Below are 20409 nucleotides of genomic sequence, written 5' to 3' on the forward strand. Positions count from 1 at the left end.
AGCTGGACATGAGCTGGCAATGTGTGTTCGTAGCCCAGAATGTCAACCCTACCCTGGGCTGCAACAAAAGCAACGTGGCCAGCATGTCGAGGGAGGGGATTCTGTCCCTCTACTCTGCTCTGGTGAGACCCCACCTGGAGTCCTGCATCCAGCTTTGGAGTCCTCAGCACAGGAAGGACATGGACCTGTTGGAGTGGGTCCAGAGGAGAGCCACAAAGATGATCAGAGGGATGGAGAACCTCTCCTGTGAGGACAGGCTGAGAGAGTTGGGATTGTTCAGCCTGGAGAAGAGAAGGCTCCAGGGAGACCTTACTGCAGCCTGCCGGTACTTAAAGGGGGCTTATAAGAATGAAGGGGACAGACTTTTTAACAGGGCCTGGGGTGATGGTTTTAAACTCAAAGAGGGCAGATTTTGACTAGATTTAGGGAAGAAGTTTTTCACAAAGAAGGTGGTGAAACCCTGGCACAGGTTGCCCAGTGAGGTGGTAAAAAAATCCTGGAAACATTCCAGGTCAGGTTGGACGGGGCTCTGAGCAATCGGATCTAGTTGAAGATGTCCCTGCTCATTGCAGGGGGGGTTGGACTAGATGCCCTTTAAAGGTCCCTTCCAACCCAAATCATTCCCTGATTCTATGATTTTGGGAGGGTAGCTGTGAGTTGAAAGGAGGGGGTGAAGGGAAGAGGTACATAAAACAGATTATTTTGGGCTTTATTTTGGCTGGGTGATGATGGTTCTTCCCAGAGGGCAGAAGAAGAGCTCTCTGTGAGCGCTCTGTGCCCTGTCTCAGCTCATCTCAGACCTTTCCTTCCCACCTCCCGTCCCTGCCTCCTCCTTGCCTTCATGCACGCTCCCTCCCAGCGCAGGAGCCAGCGCTCTGGACATCTCACTCCACAGCTGTCCACCTAGCAGATCCACACACAGGAATTAGTGCCCAAAACACAGGGGTCACAGCACCTCAGAGGATGGCTCTGAGCTGGCCCTTGGGGAAAGAGCATCTTCCCCCGAGCAGATTCCTTTTGGGACTTTATACAGAGGACTGCTGTCTGGCTTTGTTACAGGCCGATTTGGGTCAGTCTTCAAGGTCCCAGTGGTAACGTAAAATATCAGCGTTCAAGGCTGACACAAGGCTTCTGGTTCATGTAGCCATCATCATGGGGCTACAGAAGGAGCCACTTTCTTCCCCCATCTCCCCCCCGAAACCATAGGCTGCAAAACCACAGCCCCCCCCGCCTCTGTGCGCTCCCCTGGCATGCGGCACGGTGTGGCACCGTCGCACGCGTCAGCGAGAGATAGTGTGAGAGATGTGAGCGGGGCCTCAGCTGCAGCCACCTTCCTGGCAGCCCCAGGGGACAGGCTGTGGCTCCGCGCCGAGCGAGCTGGTGATTTGAGGAGCGTGTAGCTAGCAGGCTCGAGGAACTGGTTTATGAGGACAGTTTGGAGAGCTTGTCCTTGGATGAGTAAGGAGTATATAGCATGGTCAGCATATCCTGCAAACATTTAGAGGGTGTGAAGCACAGAAGAGGTATTATTTAAGGTGTAAAGTAAATAAAATACAATGTGCATACACATAGCGTATGGACATACCTATACATACACACACATGTATACATACCTCTATATTGTATACTGCGAACACACATTCATAAACTATAATAGTCTATGGTAACAAGGTGACTTAGATGGAAAGAAGAGAAACTTGCTGAATGCTAAGGAAAAATCCCTAACCATAAATTCTCCCAGCAAATGACCTAAGGGAAGGGGTGGAAAGAATCCATATTACTGCAGCATTCAAAACCCATCAGAGCAAGTACCCTGCAACCCTTAAACTCTGCCCTGTAAAGGCTTTGCCTGGATAACCTGCAAGTTTCTCCACTCTTTATCTTTGAGGAGGCACAAAAAGGCTCCAGCACAAGCAGGCTATGCACCAAAAGGCTGTCTTTTTGTGCCAGCAAAATAAAAAGCTACCATAGCTTATAAAGCAACAGCGTCTCTATTAGGCGAGGGCAGCAGTGCCGTAGCGCTGGTTGCTGGCCGGCCGGGCTCCGGGGCCCTGTGTGCTCGCAGTAGCCAGGCGCGGATCCCCGTGGGACCCTCCGTCACCTCAGGGTGCATGGGCTGGGAAGGGGGACGAGAGCGGTGAGCTGCCAGCTTGGTTTTCACCTCCTGACTCCATATTCAAAGACAAGGAAAACAAGCCCTGGAAAACCACCACGCTGGCTAGAACAGCTGGTTGTAGCAACTTTTGCTAATTGGCCCCAACAGCTAAAGAGGCAGCTCACTATTTGCCCTGTTCTCCAGGTACGCTCTGTGGAAAGGAACAGAAGGTCTGAAAAAGGAAAGATCTCATACCCTGAAACAATCTTTTTAAAAGAGAAACCAATGCAGATGGGTTACTAAACACAGAAGGTTATGTATGTTTCCCTTACTTACCAATAAATGACACAGGAAAGTACTTTATTCATTTTCTGTCACTTGAAAAATAGCCTGAAGCACTAAACAAATAAGCTGAAGTCGCTAAGTTTGATCTAGCAGCAGTCTCTCGTGAATCCCAATTCCACTTTCTCATCACAACTTGCTATGCTGAGAGACGCCGCAGCAAGCCCCGAGACTTAGAGTGACTGAGGGAGTGGGATGTGTGAGCTACTGTGAAGCCTTGTCTTGGGTGCCTTGCCTAGATTCCTCTGAAGAAATGCTTGCTAGCATGTGAATATCAATGCCCTTCTAATGTCTGAGCTCTGCAGAAAGATTTCTTGCGGGTTTCCCACTGACAAGGCAAAGAAGAATTGCAAGCATTCCCATGGTCCGGGCAGGGAGGAAGAGAGCGGGTACGCAGTCCCAGAAAACGTGTTGCCAGATGGGAGAGGGGAAGCGGCCGAAAGGCAGCGCTGGCTGCGGTGCCTCTACAGTGGGATAACAGGGTGGGTGATGGGGCAGGAGGTGGCCATGGAGGGGGAGATGTTGTGATGCCCCCACTGGGAGCGGGGGTCTTGCAAGGCCCAGGGCCAGGAAGGGTCTTGGCTGGGAAGGAGCAGAGGAGAGAGGAGCATGCACGTGCCTGGGGAGGGAGCCCACACAGCACAGAGCCCCGCGAAGGGCTGGGGGATCCCAGTATTTGGGCTGAAATGAGACAGGCTGCAGCAGGCACAGAAACAAACAAAAAAACCCCCAACATCTGAGCACTCTTGTTGCAGCTCGGAGAGAAGTAAAAGCATGGGCGGAGAGTAATTTGTGGAGAGTGAGGTGACTTCAGACAGACTTTCCTTACAGAGGGCTCTCTAACTTCCTCCACGCACTTGTGTGACTGATGTTAGCTCTTGCCAAAACCATTTTTGTCTTTTTGTTTCATTTCATGCTTCTCTCAAACCAAGTTTCAAGAGTGCTGGTCCACTAAACCCATAAGCTTTGCCTATCTTTGATTTGGTTTCTTGGTTGTGAATTCTTCAGGGTGCTTTCCTGTACATTGATAGGGCTCCTAGCACAGCAATGGAGGACGTTAATAAAAAGAGAGGGCAAAGTCACAGGGAAAACCATGAAACTGAAAAGCTAGTGGTTTTGGCAGCATTTGAAATTAAAATGCTGTCCACATTTTTTTTTTTTTATAAGAACTAAGTGAATTGACATCTTATTGAAGCAATTTTCTGATGTATTTCTTCCTGAAAATCAAATTCCTTACTAGAAGCCCATCTTTTGGCAAATGAAAAAAAATTATCAAGATTACGTAACTGATGCCGATAAGAATGCTGGTCAAGCTGTTTCAAACAGACACGTCTTGAGATATCTTTCCGGAGAAAGAGTGCTCTGATAATACTGATGAATTTTATGCAAAGCTCGAGGAAAATAACATTCTTGGTTGAAGAAAAAAAAGCCCTTTTCTGCTAGACCCAGCATTCTGATCAGAGAGAAAGAGTGGAAAGCCATTTATGTTAAGACATGGCTGAGCCTTCAGGTGAGATGTTCAAAAGCGAGTAGACCTTAAGTCATGGGAAGCTCGGTGAGCGTCCTGGCTTCCCGCAGAGGGAGGTACACGTGTCCAAGACTTTTGTATCCTGCGCATTCGTGAGCTTGAGCTTTCTAGGCCTCGCAGGTGTGCTTGGCTTTGAAGAGGCGAGTAGCATCATTTACATCGCGGTACAGGCAGTCAAGGCTCCTCACGCTGCCAACAGAAACCGCGCGCGCGCGCTTCGCCGACCGCAAAAGGGTACCCACCAGACCTGGGGGAGCCGGCAACCGTCGCGGAGGTGAAGTCACGCACAGTTGCAGAACCCGGGGGGGGGGGCGGGGTCTAAGTCTGCGGTGCCCTGAGATTTAAATACAGATCTGTTTGCCTAACTGCAGGCCTCTGAGCCCAAAAACGCTTTCCCCTTTGTGGTACCAGTTCTGGTCTCCTCCAGTAGCGCTCCGAGCGCGGCCTTGAACACAGCCTCCTGAAGCGCGCTGAGGCCTCAGGCTGAGGGGTGCCGGCAGGGAGGCGGGCACGGGTGCAGAACTTACGCCGCCCCACGCCGCCACGGGTACGCGCTTTTATGAGCGCCTCTTTGCAGCCGCCCTCTTGAATGCCGGGCCCTATCCCCCCGCTCAGCCCCGCGAATGCCTGCGGTCCCCCCTCGGGGGGAGCAGGCGGCCGGCTGCCCCCGGCGTGCCATTTATAGCAGGGGAGGGCCCTTTTGAGAAACCGGCGAGTAACTGAAAAAACGTGGCAGAACTCAACAGCAAGCAACGGCGGCGGGGAAGAGCGCGAAACAGGAAAGCGCCGGCGAGGCTCACGGCGTCCCCCCCGCCGGCGCTCGGCGGGGACGGAACTGCTGCAAAAGCAGCGCAGGGCTGTTATCAGCCCCGCGCAGGGGCTGCGGTTTGCTCGCTCTTGCAACCCTTCTTCAACTGTCACTTGTTTTTCAACAAACAGGATGCCTCCGCCGAGGCTGACAGCTTCCCCGTAACTTCGAGGCGAGGGGTGGCGGCAGGTCCTTCTCGCCGCCCCGGGGCCACTCGGCTCTCCCCCCTGGGGAGGGCAGCTTCAGGTGCACCCCGGGCAGGGGTCCATGGCGGGGACGGATCTATCTCTTTCCTGCAGGCCTCCACTGATGAGCAAAACAAGAAGCGTGCGGTACAGGCTTGGCCGCGTCAGAGAGGAAAGGTTGAGCTTCCATCTTGCTTGCTTTTCATTATTCCACCTAAAAGCAGTTATTAAGGAAGCGCTTGTGCTATGTTTAGACGCCAAGGGCACATCCAAGCTGCTCACCTCCTCCCCGGTCCGTGCAGCAGCCACGGATGTCCCATGGCACGATGGCTGCGGGGACGCGGGTAGCATGATTTCTTTGCTATACAGTCCACCTGCAAAGGCTGGACTGAAGGCACAAGGCAGGGCTGGTTGAATGGGGACGCTACCAGAGGAGGCAAGGGAGTGGCTGCCTTCACAGCCAGCAGCACCAGAGCCTGTGGCAGAGCCAGGGCTCCTGACACCATTGCTGGGCCGCTCCTGTTGCCTGTTTTCATCCTAGTTTTTAGCAAAAAACCTGCATCAAGCTTTGCTGCTCAGGATCCTCAAGAAGCACATTCTGTTTTTCAAGGTTGCTCGGGCTACCCTACGAAGAAGCCTGCTGTCTCTGCAAACAAGCAAGGTACCAGCCTGGGTTTCTACTCAGAATAAAGATACAGGAAAAGCAAAACACGTTCTGCCCTGGTCTGATAATTGCCTGGCCAAAGGTTAGCCTCTGCCAGCAGAGGTGGAGCCCATGCCAACGGCAGCACAGGCTTTGCAGCAGAGCTGCAGCAGGGCTTTCTGACCTGCAAGCTCTTCTGGCACTGCCCAGTGCTGTGGCAGATCAACACTAGAGAAAGCAGAAAAAAACAGCTCTAGAATGAAATTTTCAGAAAAATTAAGCTTTCCTTTTGAAACATTTTCTGCAAAAAAAGAAGAAACACTTCTAAACAGATGCATAGTTTCTTCTCACATCCCTCTGTCCCAAAACACCAGCCTCCAGCTTTGCTGGACCCCAGAAGGTTTTTAGGGAGTCTCCAAGCAGCGAATGTTTCCAGCTGGGTTGGTAAGGACTGAACTGTACCCTACTCCTGCTCTCCCTACTCACGGCCACCCCTCCTGCTCTGCTGGCACAGAGATGGTGCTAAGCCAGGCTGGAGGAAACCCTAGTGCGCCACTGGAGATGTACAATATCTGGGCCTAGAAAAGGTGAATGTAATGCTAAGGTAGCTCTCTGATGAAAACATCTACTCGATCAGATTTGAAATTCAAAGTAAACAAGAGAACATTCTGTAGGTAGTTGGGCTCAGAACTGTAAGTCAAAAAAACGGCGGTTCTGTTTCCAGTTCTCCCTTCCCTGGACTTCTGATATGGCCCCTCTTCTGTGGTTCTTCATCCATGAAGATGAGGAACGTGCTATTCCCAGAGTAGTTTAAGTAGCTTCTGAATATATTTGACTATCTTTGTGTATCACTTTGGCCCAGTGTCTGCCAAACTGAACCGCAACCTTCCTTTATCAGCCTGCTTTTCTGTGAAGGCAGTGGTTATGTGATCGCTCCCATTCCCTCTGTACTTCCCCTAACCTTTCTGTTTTGTGGGCCAACTTTAACTAAATTTGGTAGAGCAGAAGTGGTCTTAAGATTCTATGGCTTTCATGAAACATAACGGTAGCAGAGAGGCTCTGTCAATGCTCCTAGCTGAAGGTTGCCCGAGAGAGATTTTAGAGATTCCTCAAAAAAAGAAAAACTTTTGATCAGATTAAAGCCTTATCAGATGTTAGAGAATGCAGCCATAAGTCTGTAGGAAATCAGCCTTCACTAGTTCTGCCTTGGACAGCATGTCTTGGCTTTTTAAATGCATCAAACTAGACTTTCCTTGAATTCAGAACACGGGCTGCTTCCATCTGAAATTTTAACATAAGCCCAACATTTCCATGGAGAAGATTTTCAGTGGTTTTGCATGCTTTCAATCAAACAACCCAAATTAGGTTTTTGAAATTTCCCAGTGAAGCGAGGCTTACCCAGAAAAGAACACAACAAATTCTCATGAGAAGTTTCCCACAGCCTCAGTAGCATGAGAGCTTTTTACCACATTACACTAGTTGTGGGGAAGGCCCCCATTAACAACATGATGAGAGCATTTAGATTTAATAGAGTTAATATACACAGCGTAATTACCCATAGTGTTTGAGGCAGATCTCAATCCATTCTTACCCTAAGCACTTCCCCAACCGTTCCTTAACAACATGACAAAAACATTTATGATGTCACTGACGACATCATTATCATCCACTGTGGCTTGAGACAGGTCTTGTTATGCTCTACTTCCAACTATCTCCCAAATAACAACACTAAAAAAGCCTTGTGTTAGCATCCTAAAGTTGCATAGGGCTCAGGCATAGTAACACAGAGGTCCAACGCTAAGTCTCACAAAGAAAGCAACTACTAATGCTGCTACTACAGGTTTCTGGTTTGGTGGAGGACATACCCCGTGCTGTGCTGACATCCCTTGCAGAATGCAAGCCAGCATGGTTAGTATTATTTATTTGTTGTAAGGCATACCAAAAGGTAATTCTACAGTAGGATTAAAAAAGAAAAAAAAAATCCTGCAGGTATAATCTTTAGTACTTGAACCAACCCTTTAGCTTAATATCCTCATCACTTTTTATCTACCACATCATAACTTGCATCAGAATCTCTGACACAAGCTGCCTACCAAGTTTCGTATCTATTAGTGTATGCCAAACATGAAAATGTAAGAGGCTAAGAAACTAGTCTAGAAATACTTCTCTTTTTCTTACCTCTGTTCTGCCTCCCACACCCAGTACACACCACCTTCGAGCTTTGCATTGATTTCATTGCATTACCAAAATTAAACCATCAGGCTAAGTCTTGTGCAGAAGCCTTCTTGAAGAGGCTGGAAAAAGGAAAGCAAGAACCCGCAGAAAGACACACCTGTTGATCCCATGGCACCCTATGCACAGTGTAACAAACTTGAGATTCTGGGGAGAAAAAAAAAAATCAGCAACCTTGCAGGTGTATTCACCACTTACCTAGAAAGGACTAAATACACAACATGTTGTCTCAGGACTATCGGCAGGCTTAGAAATTAAAGAGTAGGATTGCATACCAGCACCATAAGAAACCAGTCCTTCCATCCCTTTCTGACTCTCTGTATCAACTGGAAAGGGATGAGGCTGCAGACATCATGATCAAAGGGGGCCGGTACCAGGTGCCAGGCACAGAAGCATGGCTTCTTTTGGCCACCTGTATCCACCTAATTCTAACCAAAGTGGGAAGATACCAGTGAAGAAAAGGTCAATTATTTAATAAGCTGGTAGGATGAACAACGGGGGACTTAGTTCAAACACCGAGCTTCTAAAAAAACCTGAACAAATACCAGTGGATTATTCTCGGAGCACAACCTGCGGGAGTTGCCTGTATATTGTGTTACTCTGGCTGGCTGGTAAAAGGCAGCTCCAAGCACCTGTGTCTCAAATGTCAGCAGCTGGGGCTGGTGTCTCCATCACTCACTGATCCCCCAAAATCGTGTCAGCTACAACTGGGTGGGAGTATGTCCTCTTCAAGCTGGAAAATGCAGTACCTAGTGGAAATAGTACCTTTGCTAATACAAGGGCTAGATCAGGCACGCTGCTTCTGTCACACAATAAAATACTTCTTCCCTTTCTTGCTCTCTTTCTTACTTTCTCACCCTCCCTCCTGCCCTGGGTTCCGAAAAGAAATGTGTTTTTTCATGCATATTCCAAATAGATGATCCACTTTTTTTTTCTTTCCCTTCACTATGTGGTAATTGAAGGCATTTTGGTCTCCCGATGCAGAAATGAAAACTAGCAGCAAAATTAGCAAGATGTAAGTCATACGCTAGAAATGTTTGGGTTAATTTATTCGTGGCAAATGTTACAAACAGAAGCATTTTATAAAAACCTCAATGACAAGGTAGTTTGTTTTCTCACCAAGGAAAAATAAGTGAGGGAAACTTTGCTACAGCTAATTATCTCCTGAAATAGGACAGCTAATGTTTTTATATAGGTTATTTTTCTAATTCTGATTTCAATCTCTCTTTGAACTGCAGTTTCAAATAAGGGATGCCTTAATGTTGCTTGTATTTCCTGCAGAAAAAAAAATAATTACAACAAGACGTTGCAAGAAAAGGGCCTGAGATGTTAACAAGTGAGGGACTTCAGACAGAAATGAATTTGGGGAACAGTGAAAAGATTTTCCTTGAAAACAAGTTGGAGTCTGACAACAAATCTGTGTTAAATCATGCTTTGGATGCTTTTTACTGAGATGGCTGTGTGAACAAGTTGTATTAGCCTGAGCCTTCAGAGAGAGGGTTACGGTTTTAGGCAGGAATGCTCAGTTACTGACTGAAGTCATGTACATGGGAGAAAACCTACCGAGCTCGCACCTCGTGTTGCCTTGGTTGGCAGCTGCGTGACTGATGCAGGGAAGTCTCTCCTGTGGGAACTGTGGGGTACACCAGGATTTGTTTGTGAACAAGCTGGAGACTGAGCAGTATGGGCTGAAGAAATTAGCAAAGAATAAAGGAGAGCACGTCTGGCAGGGAGAGAATAATTCAGAAGCTGAAGTTGAAAACTGTCTTGAAAAAACGAGAAAGACCTTTTCTCCTCCCTCTTCTTACTTTAGCTGGCCCAGGGTTGTTAAGCCAAAGCCTGCTCCAATTGAAGGAGCTCCATTTACCTGTAGGTACTGTGGAGCAAAACGTGAGATTTTGCTCTTCTGAACAGAGCGGGGGACAGGTGGAGATGCCCGATGGGGAAGCTGTCTCCCAGCCGCGCAGCAGGACACCTAGACTCTGGGCAGGGAGCAGGGGCAGCCCTGGCTCCCCAACGCCCTTTGTAGGACCTCATGAAAGCTGCAGGCAGACCACGGGCACTCTCTTTGCCCAGCCACTGCCCTGAGCTTGTACGACACTGTCTAATCCCCTCAGACACAGCCAGCCTGTCAAGCAGGTGGCTGGAAATGGGATCTCTAGTTTGCACAGTGCCATTTTTTATTCAGCAGGTCTTGTGAGCATGGCAAAAAGGGCAGAAAGCACCGGAATGCCACTCCAAAGAAAAGGCAGGCTGCAGCACAGAAGGGGAGCCAGGCTCACCCCTCTGTATGCCATGTGTGCGAGGGGGTAGGGACAGCTGTGCAGAAAGGGACTGCTGACCTGGGCCATCAGCAATGTGACTTCAGGTTGTTCTCTGGAGGAGAACAGCCATCACAGGTCTCATCCAATGCCCAGGGATATCAGCCAGCTCTTTCCACTGGTTTCGTTGGCTCTTGGATCAGGCGCCATGTACACAAAATACTGGGCTGCTTTAATTGGCCCAGTAAAATGTGAACCTAAATCATCTTTCCTCATATGGACATCTGTCTAATGACATAACATCATCCCAGAGGGTAGCTGTAAATCCTTCTTCGTGTTGGTACATGCCTAGTCACAGCAGAGCACTCTCCCAAATAGGAATGGACTTACATAGGTATAAAAGTGTTCATACTGATAAAGTTTATTCCTATGCAGTAAAGCAAAGAAGCTGTTTGGGGCTAATGTAGCTTTTCTGATGCATAACATAAAATAGATGCACCTAAAAACGTCAGCACAAGATAATACGACTCCTCAAAAGTAGTACTCAAAGTTGTTTGGACTGTGTATGAAACTGTGAAAAAATTACTATCTGCCTTGCAATCCCTATTAGGAGGAAAAAACCTCCACAACAATAAAAGTTCTGATTGTTACACTAAAATTTAAGTGGTTCACCACTTTTGAACTCAGGAAGTTCATCCATTCACTTTTTCTTTTTACCTAGGCAAGCCATTCACATTCTTTAGTTTCCACAATAGCCCAACATACTGTACTTGAAACACCCCATTTCATTTAGAAAAGCAAATTGTTTTCTCCAATGCAGCGAGGTATAGCCAGAATAAGTGCCTGTTCATATGGGAGACCTGGATCTTGGTTTCAATAAGCAAGTTATGTTATGCTTAGTGTAGAAAATATGCGGATGTTTAGCACCACATATTATCACATTATTCAGGTTTGGTGCAGGAGCTAAAGAGAGAATTGGTGCAGAGACTAAGGTGTCTTTTTCCCTTTCAGAGGTGGCCATGTCTCCAGGCTGCATTAGTGGAGGCTCTTAGAAAGCACACGGGGGGAAAACTCTGTACTGTCCTTTCTCTAGTGAGAGGGTGACCTACCGGACAAGTTGCCAGACTCATCCCATTTCCCCAGCTGGAGTCATGAGCAGAACACTTTCCACACACTACCTGCTCTCCAAGCTTGGGGTCAGACGAAATAGTGGCAACTAAACAGGAATCAGGTTGGTGTAGAAGTGTGCTCGGTGATCTGGTGGGTGTAGGTCTGCTTAGGACCCCACATGAAGTAACCTCTGCAGCTCCCTGGCCTGGAGTCCACAGAGCTGCGATGGACAAAGTGGTACTGAATTCCTTTGCAAAGAGTTTGGACAATGTATAGGATGAATTAATTATAGGACCACTCTATATTGCAATAACTGATTTGCCAACTGCTGTGCAAATGGGGTTAATGAGGTCTTAACCTGAGCATATCTTCCAGATATGAATTCTGTTACACTCATCCTATGCAAAACCCAAAGCCCATTTACATATAGGTCCTGAAAAACAGAAACATTTTACAGAAGTCTGATATTATCTAGTAACGGTGTTCTAAAATAAATTGCACTTCCTATGTACTGGGCGTCGCATGTAGTCTTGTATGAGTATTCTGCTCAGGATGATGTGCAACACGGACAGACGGTCAGCAGCCATGGCAGCCTTGCTGTGTGGAGACTAACCGCACAGGTGAGGCCTCCTCCTTGTTGCCTCCGACTTGGAAAACACTTTTAGGGTTGCTTTCTAAAGCTGTGGTTGCACTCATGGAAGTCCTGTCCCTCTCCGTCCTGCATAAGACCAGGAGATGGTACATGCTAAAGGCTGCTGCTTTCAGAGTCTCTCCTCGCTGCTCAGTGAGGAAATACACCTCACCTGTCCACTGGGTGAGGTGTACACCCTTGATGTACAAGCCAAGTATAAGCCAACATCTACCAACCAGGGAAAAAATCCAGCCAACTCAAAGCTCCCTCTACAACCATGCATAATATGCCATTAATAATTGTTCCACACCAATATTTTCTAAGTAAAAGAGACAAAAACTTTCATTCTCAACCATAGTTCTGCTATTTGGAGTTACGTGAGTTACACTTGCACCTTAATGCTACGTTTCTTTCTGTCCCCAGGTCAACACTGGCATTCGGAATTCACCTCCGGTCTTATTCACAACTTCACCATCATGTTTTTCTTGCAGGCTTCTTTGTTCTTAAAGGACAGAGCTGGCCCCACTGCAGTTGATGGCCACTTTGTCCCTGTCTGGGTGGAGCCAAGATAGTATCCTAAGAATTGGCTCTGGGGTCATGTCTACAGAGAAAAGGGGAAGCGTGCCTGCAGGCATGTGGGAGTAAAGCAGTGCTAGCTTAAATCTACCCAGCCCATATAATAACAGTAGTGAAAACCCAGAGGTATGTCTCCCGCCCCCACTCACCACCACGGTGGGTACTGATGTCTTCCAGGGGTTGGCTGGCAGTGACTTACACCCGTGCGATTGCATCTGTCTGTGTTATCCTTGCTAGACAGATGAAAGCCTTCACTGTGCTGTGCCAGCTTGCCTTCCACTACCCTTTGATACTGCAGCACGTATGAATAGAGACCTGAGCGCTGACAGGCAAGGAGGCTGGTCTGCCCGCTGCAGAGGCTGTGACACCCCACTCTTCAGCCCCTGCTTGGCACGCTCGCACCTCTTGCCTTCGCCAAAGCAGGCAGCTGCCTCTGAGGCACGCGTCTGGCTGGCACGGTGCAGGTGCATGCCAAGAATTCAGATAGAAAATGGACTTATGAGAGATGCAGGCGAAGCCGGGGCTGAGAAAGTGCAAGACATTGGTCACAAAGGAAACTGATGCTTGGTCTCGCACTGTGCCGTTTCACCCCGAACTTGCAAGGTATTTCACAAACAGTCATCTTTCTCTTTTAAAGACCACAAAAAGGCACTTGAAGGGCTGGGCCAATGCCTTCTGAGGTTGCTGATTTGATGAGGATCGCAGGGCTTGCCCTAAGCACAGCCGAATGAAATGTTTATAGCAAATCACATAAAAGTTGACAGGTTTCATGTTTCCTCGCACCGCAGTCATGGAAAGATTTGTAAGAGAGGTAAGCCTTTCAACTTACAGTCAAAACCCTACCTAAGGGCAGCTTCTGAGCACATCTCAAAATCACAGCTTCAGCGTGAAACTAGACAACAGAAAACACATTGCAAGACAAAATACTCAGAAGGCAAAAGAAAAAGCCCCAAGCCCCTGACTCGGACTGTTTTTGGGTTCACTGGAATCAGAAATTCAAAACAAAAAGCTTAGGCTGAAAAAAAAATCCCAGCTAGATCAAAGCCAAAGAAAATGTTCTCACAGATCTTTGTGAAGTGAAACTACCCAATTTCACAGAGTTTCACTTGCAAGCAGAAGTGGTGAACCCTGCGGACAGTATTAAGGATGAATTGGAAACTCTACCAGGTAGCAGCTACCATCACTCTCTACTTCCCTACTTTCACAGTCAGTTCTTCTATGCCTTTTTTTTTTTTCTTATTTCAATTGTCTGAATACATCTTTATAGAGAATTTGATGCTTTGGACTAAAATGTATCTTGGTCGTAAGCCCAGGCCTTACTTTGTTGGGACCTAAGTGGAAGAAAAGGCATTTCTTTTGAAAATTGATTACGTTGGGAAACTGTATATGTAATTTCTAGTCTCCTTTCTGCTGGCAGCAAGAATGGTGTGTCTTGCATTCAGTATCACTGTGGATATGCTGGTCTATGCATGGACTTCACCAACGTACTGTAGACCTTTGCAGGTGCTATACTGCTCCAAACACCACCACTGTGGTCACCTCGTACAGTTCATTAATACACTTCAAGGAGGAGATATCCCTACTACTCATCTACTATTTGGGAAGCTGACTAAAGTTTATACAAATATTATCCATTCTCTTAAGATGACAGAAGAGGTAATGAGGTAGTGCAATGTTTTCTTGTCCTTCCCGCAGACCAGTGATTCACCTAGCCAGTGGTCTGTCTCTCTCTGTGGCCAGTACCAGATGTCGTGGAGGAAGCCACAGTTCGTTTTGCAGATGACAGGCCTGCTTACATGGGAAGCTTTCTTTTCAAGCTTTAACAGAGATTGGTTTGTGCTCTGAAATACGGCAGTGAGAGATGAAGCTTCTTCCAAAGCTGCTTTTTTTCTGCCTGGCTGGTACGTATTAAGAAACTGTTATGTATGTACAGCCCCAGCTGTTTTAAGGATCCTGCTAAACTCTTGGTTTCAATGATATTTTATGGCAATGAATTCTAGGCTGTAATCACCCACTGTTTAAAAAAATTCCCACCATACCTTGCCCCATTGACTAGCACAGAGAAAGGAATAGGAGTGAGTGGGTGAGCTGACTATCAGAGTTGTTCTAGGAAAAAAACAAGCAAACAGAAAACACAAGTAAATAAATAAAAATAAAAAAAAAAAATTGAGGAAACACATCTTTGCACACTGCAATCTGCAGGAACACAGAAAATTGGTCAGGCTCATGCCCCTGCAGTGGAGGGGTTGTCTGGCCTGTCCTGAGCTGCCCCACTGCACACTGGAGTGCCTCAACTCTGTGTGCAGCCTGATGCCCATGGCAGCCGCCCCTCCCGAAACAATGCACATGCCAATTTAAACTTACACCCTGCATCTGGGAGTCCTGCGCTGGCATGGGGAAGACAGAGATGTCAGGCAGGATTCGGATTCAAAGAGCAGGTGGTCCTTCTCCAGCCAGTCTCAATCCATCCTCTTACCCAGAGCCAGAGCTATTTCTTCCTTGCCCCCCTGCCAGGGCTGCTGGACACGTACTGCCACCCTCACCCAGCAGCCCATCAGGCAGCCAGGCATTTCGGCACGAGCAGCCCAAGCCTCTGCCGGAGGTCGTTATAGCTGCGTGGTGCAGCCCTCCTCCTCCGCGGAGCTACCAGGGCCAGCCAGGTACTCTGTGGCAACCTCCTACATGCAAATCCTTGCCCCACGCATGCAGGAGGAAGACAGGTTTCCCTAAAATAAAGGTTTTCATAAACTTACCAATATCACTGGCCCTCATATGCATTTAAAGATAAGCAGACTGTTCTTTTGGGGTCATGCCTTAGCAGTCAAACTGAACCATGATTATCTTCTAGTCAAGAAAAAATGCAGTTTATTGCCTATTCCTGTTGCATATACTGGCAGTATGGGGAAGATACTTTTATTTCCCACCAGAGAGTTACCTCAGAGCTGGAGTTTGGTTCTTGCGGTAAAACACGGTCCAAGGCAGAGCTGCCATTCAACAATCTCTTATTAATGGCCACGCTATAAAGGGCAAGCCAATCTGGGGGATCTGCAAACCAGCCATAACCCTAAGTCCTTGCTAAGACTGTCACCACAACACATCACTATGCTGAGTGTGACTGGTTAAACACTGAGTTTAATATTTTGGCCTAGGATAAAATCTCTTGATTTTACCAAAGGAGCGTATTCATCTCTGTCAGATACTTTAGCCCTTGCTTCACAGGAATTCCTGTTTTCAGGTCTCGCAATGTTTCTCAAGGCTTTTAAATTAAAAAAGGCTCAAACAGAGAGAAGGCTGTGTAAATCAGACATTGTGCAAGTTTTTTCTTCTACTAAGCCAAGCTTTTTATGAGCTTCAATTTCCTATTCACAAGATGCAGTTAGTATTTTATAATGCTGACACAAATTAACTCTTTGGTACAGTTCAGGCAGTCTGCAAAAGTGCTGGAAAACTTTCTCTCTCCCCTACGCAGTGACAACGTAGTTTACGCTATCATGAAAAGGTAGGTTTCTTCTACTGGGCGAGTGAATGAAAATACGTGGCAGTGCTGGGTACTGTGCATCTCCCAGAGAAATGTGTCTTTGGCAGAGTTCCTTCTAGTTTATGACCACTTCTGCTAATGTCACCAATTCTCGAGAGCTGAAGTCATCATCAGCTTGCTACCCTGCTCCTCACACAGCACCCTCTGCAGACAAACAATTACTCCTGGGGAGGTCTCATACACTGAGAATGTCAGACTGCAAGTGTGGACTTGGATAACAAGGAGCCTCCAGTCACCTCACCCCTCTGCTCACATACAGCGCCAGGGACTTTAGGAGTCTACCCATCGCAAGGCAAGTCAAAGCCACTAACTTTCAATGAGAAGCAATATGCTTCGGCATAGGTGTCCACGGGTCCAGGAAGGGAAGCCCTTCAGAGCAGCAAGAGCTGATTGCTGCAGTTTTATTTAGCATTTGCAAAGGATGAAACCCACAATGGCTGGGCACTACTTGGTATGTTAGAACTAAGAAGAAAGTATGCACAGTGCATTTTTCTGTGTTGTAAAAGTGCTCTGCTGGAGTTTGTTTCCATTTGATAAGAAACCAACAAAATGTTGCACCGCAAGTCTTCATTGTCTTGATTAATTAATAAAAAATACAACAAAGGCCAAAACCAGGAGTAACCTTCTTTGCATATTGAAATAATTAGACCTTGCAGCAAAAGGAAAAATGAGTGAAAAGTGCCCTTCTGGAAAATATTATGCTTCATGTTATTTAGAGCCCCATCAAAACCCTGCAAAAATATTTGTTATTCTGTCTTACTTTGCAGGCAAAATTATTAGGAAACTTTACAGGACAGTTTAACACCCTTAAGAAGTTAAATGAAGTTATGGGGTGGGGCAATATCATGTCATTATCTACACACCTTTTAATAACTCTATGTGCACTCTTTAATACAAGACTCTACAACAGGTCTCGTTTTGGTGCCCCTGCCCAAAAGCTATCACTGTGTAGACCCGGCCAATACACATGAACCTGTGTCGAACCCTCAATAAAACCAGCAAATCCATCCTTAGACTATGAATCTTGCCAGGATAAAAGTTTAAACTACAGCCTTGCTGATGCAGTCCTAGATTTGGGAAAGAGATGGAGTGATGTTTTTCTGTGGGTTGTACAGCAGCAAGACACTTAGAAATGGTCCTACCCTGTACTCCTGACCCTGAGCCCAGACCATAAACTGAAAGAGGACACATTAGGAAAATGAGGCCATCACTAAAAGCAGAGCTGGTCAGCATTTGAATGTGTTCAGCATGCAGAGCACGCCACTGGAGGTTTCAGTATAATCCTCATTTCTTTACCTAGTGGCAGAAGCAAGGACCTGGTGTGGTGTGATAGAAAAAGGGCCATATCCTTTGTGGTGTACCACATTCAATTAATATGTCAGGCTTTCTACGTCTGTCACTGCTCGCAGGGGCTGGAACAATGGTTCTGCTTCCCCACTCCCCTCTTTTTTTCCCAATTTTCACATAGTATCAGGCTAAAAAAGAGTTATGGATTTCCTCCTCAGAGAACTGCATCGACTGATAAAGTGAAATCCACGGCAGAAAGCAGCTTGTTATTTTTTTCTTCAACTCACGATTTCAGTTGAGAGAGAAAATGCAATAAATTTTGGCGGGAAAAAAAGAAAAGAGACAGATTTGGACATTTCAAATGACCGGTCTATGTAAACACTATTGAGAAATATGGGCAAGAACAACCGACCCTAGGGATGATTATTTTTCTTGCTCCGAGGCCCAAGCGTTACTTTTGCTGCAGCCGGGATTTTGAAATTGTGTGGAGTTCATTTAAGTAAAGAAAGGAACAAAAAGGGAACTGCTGGAAAACCGTCACAGCCTTCCACATTCAAACACAATATTCTTTCGCAACGATGAAACATTTGCTTTATAACTCAACCGAAGTGCTGTTGCCCAAGCTTTTCTAGCACTGTACAGCAGGAATTTGATCTTGCTTGTGCTGGGTATGTACCAGGATCTACACCTGAATTGCCAAGACTGGATGAATATAAGATATTATAAGGTATAAGGTATATAAGGTATATATAATATAGGGTATTCAGCACAAAATTTCTAGCCTAGTCCATGAAGAAACGCAAAATACTGGTACTATAGTGACATTAACGACGATAATGAGAACAGTAATAACGAGGACAATAAAACCCATTCTGGAGTGTTGAGCTAAATCACTTGCTGGATCAACCAGTTTTAATGAAACTCCGCCTTTTCTGGATGAATCCATGCTCTCCAACCAGCTGCTCTCAGGCTCCTGCCCACAATACGGCCTCTGCCGTCCCCAGCCTGTCCCGTGGGCTGGCTGTGCTCTGGCATGGGCTGCAAGCACTGCCCCATGAGGTTCACTCTGTTTGTTATTTTATCAGAAGCACAAAATTTCCTCAGTAAGTCTTCCTGTGTTACAGATTAAAGGGTAAACAGTTGGGTGAGTTAAAAAAAAAAAAAAAAAAAAAAAGCTGACAAAATGCAGGAAGATCCTTCTTGTTATTCTAGCAATATTGCTTCCTTTGCTTGGTAGAGCAGAGCAGAGCAGAGCAGTCAGCCACTTCTTGCTCACCCTTCAGCATCTCCCCTGCCCAGGCTAGAAAGTGTTGCGAGCCCGAGTGACTCAGGCACCTCGCTGAGGCTCGGCTCCCCTCTGGTGCCGGGAAAGACAGACATAGAAAAGCTTTTGATACGACAAGGGTGGGTCAGGAAAAAAAAAGAGCCGAAGCGAGGTGGGAGAGCAGGCTTGTGTTTCGGCAGGCTGCCCTCCGCCAGCATCCCACTCGAGGGAGCACTGATCCGCGGGAGCGGCAGGGCCGCCGGCGGAGCTGCTGCTTGTTGTGACACAGCAGCTGGGACGAGCCTTCCGCATTCCCCAGCCTGCTTATTAATACGAATAACTCATGACTCACACCGACACCGCCAGAGAGGCCGGGAAACTGTAGTCTGTAACTATAAAGAGTTATGAAGTGCTGCTCTCTGGCAGCACCCCGGCCAAGCTCGACGAGCGGTCTGCGACGGGCTTTGTGTGCCTTGTCATCTGAACGGGCGCAGCCCTTCTGCAAAAGGGCTTGAGCGGTCAGAGGGCTTGCCTGGAAAGGGGAAAAGTTCAGCTGTAGCATGAGCTATTTAGGAAGGTAGTTACGAGGAAGCGGACAAGTTTCTCGTGCCAGTCCCTGGCTTACTCGTATGAATAACCCATGACTAACCCATTAGCTCCACGGGGGGTTGTGAGAACGTTAGAAGGAGCCTCTGAGCACGCTTGGTCACTGGTGAAAAAAGACAGATTGCTGGGTGAAGCCCTTCAATCCCCCCCCCAGCCTTTACAAGACTGCTTCATTTCTCTAAGGGTGGTTGCAGCTGATAATGCGCAGCCATCAGGGACCTGCGTGGCACCAACAGAAACTCTGATTTTATCCACACTGCTTCTTTTCCTGAGCCACGTGAGTTGCAACTAACTTTAAGCAGGTTTCTAAGCTTTTTCTGGCTTCTCCACGGTGAACTTGCCCTTAGCCAGGCTGATGGTCTAGCATAAGTGAGACTGCATCACGCTCTGCTGGCTGTACACACCAGCTTGCTGCTCACTCCCCATGTTATTATTTCAGCCTGTAATATGTGTTGTATGCTGTTGGTTGTCATTTTTCATGGCAGTGGCTCAAAAAGTCATAATTCTGTCAAAAAGAATCAAAAGGGGCTTGTGCTACTGCTATTGTATCTGCAGTAATTCATGTGACTTACTCTAGCACACTTTGATTTATGAAGAGAAAATTCACAAGCATGCAATGGCTGTTTGAACAGCTTAAATGAGTCCTTGTTATAATCTCTTTAACGGACTGACAAGTAATGAGATGGTATTCCTGCAAGCTCAGATATTAGCTTCAATGAGAGCGCCTCAAACAAAACCGAAGTGTGGAAAAAGCCTGTACTACAAGAATGTCCCCAGATACTCTCCAAACATGCATTTTCTTAAGTATGGGAAAGTAAAAAGTATATTTAGAAAGTCTGAATGGCACTTACCTCTCAAGAAGTGCTGGTAAGAAGGAAGTGACTCAAATATGCTGTTTGAAGCCATTGTTTCCTCTTTAAAACTCACTCTCTCTTTACAGTGAAGGAATATATGATTTCTTCTACCTTGGGGAGTGAAAAATGAAGAATGGTCATTGCTACCACCCTCCTCCCAGCCATCATGCTTTGTTTTATCCCGGTGCCTCAGGAGCGGCACAAAGTGGATTATAAGGTTCTTTTGCTAAAAGAACTCTGAAATTGTTTCTTAAAAAGAAAAAAAAAAATAGCGGATCGGTTGTGGTTGATGATGCTTACCACTCTACGAAACTCTGTGGTTTGCAGTCAAAACGATTCGCCCTGCCTGCTGACCAATATCCCGGACCCGCTCTTGTGTGACTGCCTCTGTACCCAACTTGTGGTTCTGTGGTTGTTTATGAGGCCCAAAGAAGTGTTTCACACAACCA

At 46.8% G+C, this 20409-nt stretch overlaps 1 protein-coding gene across 2 annotated transcripts in view; it reads right to left on the minus strand.

Moving 5' to 3' along the window:
• The window catches only part of RUNX1 (RUNX family transcription factor 1), a gene marked incomplete at its 5' end in the record, with an annotated part of 171073 nt that extends 151061 nt beyond the window's left edge, over window positions 1–20012 (minus strand). For both annotated transcript variants that reach the window (XM_082004458.1, XM_082004457.1), the window contains one exon: window positions 19958–20012. In XM_082004458.1, coding sequence (XP_081860584.1) covers window positions 19958–20012 — 55 coding nt within the window. The remainder of the gene's footprint in view (window positions 1–19957) is intronic.
• Between the last annotated feature and the right edge of the window lie 397 nt (window positions 20013–20409).

The sequence above is a fragment of the Phaethon aethereus genome (assembly GCF_964289735.1).
Source record: "Phaethon aethereus genome assembly, chromosome: 1".
Classification (NCBI taxonomy): Eukaryota; Metazoa; Chordata; class Aves; order Phaethontiformes; family Phaethontidae; genus Phaethon; species Phaethon aethereus.